This window comes from Nicotiana attenuata, unplaced genomic scaffold (genome assembly GCF_001879085.1).
Source record: "Nicotiana attenuata strain UT unplaced genomic scaffold, NIATTr2, whole genome shotgun sequence".
NCBI lineage: Eukaryota > Viridiplantae > Streptophyta > Magnoliopsida > Solanales > Solanaceae > Nicotiana > Nicotiana attenuata.
Window position 1 is genome coordinate 39,573 of NW_017672787.1, and position 4,219 is coordinate 43,791.

The 4,219-nt window shown below is 39.7% G+C and overlaps 1 protein-coding gene across 1 annotated transcript; it reads left to right on the forward strand.

Moving 5' to 3' along the window:
- Positions 1 to 3,090: 3,090 nt before the first annotated feature.
- On the forward strand, positions 3,091 to 3,542 carry LOC109214504. Its single transcript, XM_019378429.1, has 2 exons — positions 3,091 to 3,277; positions 3,394 to 3,542. Exons 1-2 carry the CDS (start codon positions 3,091 to 3,093, stop codon positions 3,540 to 3,542), a joined length of 336 nt encoding a protein of 111 aa, XP_019233974.1.
- Positions 3,543 to 4,219: the final 677 nt, after the last annotated feature.

The following is a 4,219-nucleotide window of genomic DNA, read 5'->3' on the forward strand; positions in this document are numbered from 1 at the left end:
GATTGATGGTAGGCTCTAATTACGTATTTTAGTTGCTTATCGTACTCTAATTTGCTACACTTTAATTGAGTCTGAGCTTCAGTTGCTAGTGTTTTGCACTAATTGCGTGTTTTATGCCTTGTAGGAGTGATTCCGAGCTATGTAGATATTATGGAATAAATTCGAGCTATTTGGAGCTTTGAAGTCTGAGTAAAATCCCAAAGGATTAAGCCGGGATCGCATTTGGGGGTCGAGGACCACGTCTGGCTTCAAAAACAAAGCAAAAGCCGGCTTTGAGAAAAACCCACAGCACGCGTGGGGCACCGCGACTGCCCAAAAATTCTGCTGCCTCAATTTTGCATGCTCTATGATAATCCCCACAAATTCCCCTCCTGGCACGTTACCCCATGCTGCGCGGCTGTGCAATTTTTACATTGCCGGAATCGTATTTCGCACAGGAAAAGTGTTTTCGTCTGGGCCCGTCCCTACTTGGTATAAATATATGTAAAAATGTTTTTTTAGAGAACTTTTGACACAACTTAGACCTAGGTAGACTATTTTGGAAGGGAGAAGACGTTTGGAGCATTCTTTGGAGGAGAAAATCATCGAGTTCTTAATTCCTTCATCTTTTTTTTTTTGTAATTTGTTTATGCAAAATACTTGGAAAATTGTTGCTACGAACATGAGTAGCTAAGCACTCTAGTTTCTAGGGTTGTGGTTGACATGATTATTAAAGTTTATTAAGTACATCTATGTTAATTTGGATTATCATCTTATGGTCGTTTCTTTAATTCTAGTTTTAACTTGTGAATTATTGTAGCTACCAATTCACCCTAGTATCTATGCTATGATTGGGAAAGCCGTGTTTAGATTAGAGTAGAATTAAAGAGAACTTATTTCTGAACCCGTGGATCGGGGAAAGATTTCGCGGTTAGAATTGGAATATACCTAACAACCTTGCTTAGTGGAATGCCATATTATATTCGTTCATGATAGATTCAATACCATAGAAATATAGGATTGATATATTGTGGATAGGCGAGTAGTATTTTTGGAACATGCTATTCATATAAACGATCCGGTTAATTAACAACCATAGATAATGTAGATTAATGAGTGTGATTATTAAACTTAATAGGATTGATAAACCAACCACACCCCTGGAATCTTCATCTCCTCTGAATTAAGATCTCATCATACACATTTGCATTCTTGTTAAATTAGTTGTTACTTGTTTAATTTCCACAGTTGTAGATTAATAGAAAAACATCACTATTGATTATCTTGGACAATTAATTGATTTTAGTTTGCTTAGTTAACGATCAATCTAAGTCTCTATGGGTTCGACATCCGACTTTCGAGTCACTTTATTACTTGACAACCACGTATACTTGCGTGTGTGTTTGGTCGCAATAAATTTTTTGCGCCGTTGCCGGGGACTTAGTTATTGATGTTTTCTAAAGTTAAACTTTTATTCGTTATTTGTTCAAGTTTTAATTTTTAGTTTGCCTTATTTGTGATAATGTGGGCTCTTCTCTTGAATGCGGAGGAGTAGAAGTGCAAACAATCTCCTTCCTCTTGATCCGGAAATTGAACAAACACTTGGCAGAGTGAGGAGGGAAGTCGAAGCTAGAACTGGAATAGAAAGAGAGTTGGACATCGTAGTTCAACCACAGCCAATAGAGATGGAAGGTAATGAAGAGCGTCCGGTGATAGAAGCTGCAAGGCCTAATCTTGCTAATATGACTCAGGCATTGTGAAGCCTGATATCACATGTCACTTTGAACTCAAACAGTACATGGTACAACTGATTCAATCCACCGTGCAGTATGTTGGTCTATCTCATGAAGATCCGCAAAGGCACATTCAGAACTTTCTGGAAATTATGGACACATAAAATTATCCGAACGTTTCCAAGGACTATGTCAGGCTGTCACTGTTTCCCTTTTCATTGCTGGGTAAGCTAAGGAATGGTTGCAAAAAGAGCCCCAAACTCAATCATCACTTGGGATGATCTAGCAAGGAAATTCTTAATCAAAGTTTTTTCCACTAAGAAGACAAAGTCCATGAGGAGCCATATTCTTGGGTTTGAACAATGAGATGGTGAGACTCTTCGTCAAGCTTGGGAAAGATACAAGAAGCTACTCAGAGACTGCCCACATCATTGTCAAACTGTTGAGGTGTTGGGTCACACTTTCGTTGATGGGTTGGATGAGGCATCAAAGATGAATCTTGACTCTGTATGTGGGGGTAGTTGCATGGAAAGACTGTATAGTGAAATCCAGATCATGCTAAACAATTTTAATCCTAATGATAATAATTGGCAAGGAGATGGGGAACCACGAAGAGCACTTAAACAAAAGGCAACAAGTGTGATTGAGCTTAATGATTTATCATCCATGAGGGCAGATATAGCAAGATTAGAAAATCAGATGAACAAAATGACAATGCACCAAGCACAACAGATGCATCATGTGCAACATATGTCTACTTGCTACGAGCTATATGGTGAAGGTCACACAAGTGACATATGCCCCGTGAATCCATCTACTATGTGGGGCAACAAGCTAGAGGGCCGATAAATCAAAATGCTCAATATGGTAACACATACAATCAGAACTAGAGGAATCATCCTAACTTCTCTTGGGGTGGAAATAAGAATATCAGGCCTCAAGCTAATTACAATCAGTGACCTAAACCCCCACAGCAAGCAGAAGAGAGCTTGACTAACATGATGAAAAAGCTCTTGCTAGATAATCAGAAAGTTATGGTTGAGAATCAACAATTGTGCACAGAGTTCAGAAATCTAGAGAGGCAGTTTGCCAAATGGTTAACACTCAGAATACTAGACCTGCTGGAGCTTTCCCAAGTGATATAGAGAAAAATCCTCAAGTCAATGCAGTAACGTTGAGAAATGGGAGAGATTTGGTAGAAGTACCTAAGAAGAAAAAGGGGTAGAATGGTGTCGAAGAAGAAAGAGTGCCAAAACCTATATAGGTAGATGAAAGAAACAAAACAGAGTCTGAGCACATATCAGAGAGGGTGCCTCCCCCTTTTCCTCAAAGATTGAGAAAGAAGAATGATGACCACATGTTTCACAAATTTCTAGATATGCTGAAGCAGATACACTTGAACATCCCTTTGGTGGACATGCTCCGTACGGTACCAAAATATGCAAAATATATTAAGGATATAGTGTCAAATAAGAGGAAGTTAACTAAGTTTGAGATCGTCGCACTTACTAAGGAGTGCATTTCCAGGATTCAATATATGCTTCCACAAAAGCTTAAGGATACAGGTAGTTTTAACATCCCCGTGAGGATTGCTGAAATTGATGTGGGTAGATCCTTTTATGTTATTTGGGTGCATATATCAATCTGATGCCGTTGTAAGTGTTCAAACAATTGGGCTTAGGAGCTCCGATACCCACCACGGTGATGCTACAGTCAGCTGATAGATCTTATGTTTATCCTGAGGGGGTACTTGAGGACGTTTTGCTGCAAATTGGGAAGTTTATTTTCCCTGCAGATTTTATCATCCTAGACTACGAGCTGATGAGTTAGTTCCTATCATCTTGGGTCGACCTCTCTTGGCCACTGGAGATGCAATTATCAAAGTCTGAGAAGGTAAGATGATCCTGAGGGTGGACAATGAAGAAGCAGTCTTCAATGTATATCGAGCTATTCAGTTGCCTCATCATTACGAGGACCTGGCCATGATTTCTGTGGTGGAGATAAATGAACCAGCCGTAGAGCCAAATCTGTTTAAAGAAGATGCACTAGAAAAGGCATTGATGTTGTTCAATCACTTGGAACTTGAAGAAGAGGTTGAGGAGATGCTGCAAATTCTGGATGCATCTTGCGAATACATAAGAGAAGGATCCCAGTTTGAGCTTTTGGATAGGTCAATCGGCCCGCCCCCTAAACCCTCAGTTGAGAAGGCCCCAAAACTGGAACTTAAACCCTTACCGTCTCATTTTCATTATGCATATTTGGGAAGTTCTAACACTTTACATGTGACTGTTTCTTCTCATTTGTCTGAATTGTAGGAAGAAAAGCTCTTAAGAGTGCTGAGGGAGCACAAGCATGCCATTGGTTAGAGAATGTCTGACATAAAGGGTATTAGCCCTGCATTCTGCATGTACAAAATACTCATGGAGGAGGGACAGAAGCGTAGCGTGGAACATCAATGCCACCTAAATTCAATCATGAAAGAGGTGGTAAGAAATGAAGTGATTACA

Bases quoted from the DNA above. Each gene is read 5' to 3' on its own strand.
- LOC109214504 (XM_019378429.1), top strand. From the start codon at position 3,091: ATGCTGAAGCAGATACACTTGAACATCCCTTTGGTGGACATGCTCCGT. The intron at 3,278-3,393 runs GTAGTTTTAACA...AATTGGGCTTAG, and splicing joins ACAAAAGCTTAAGGATACAG to GAGCTCCGATACCCACCACG.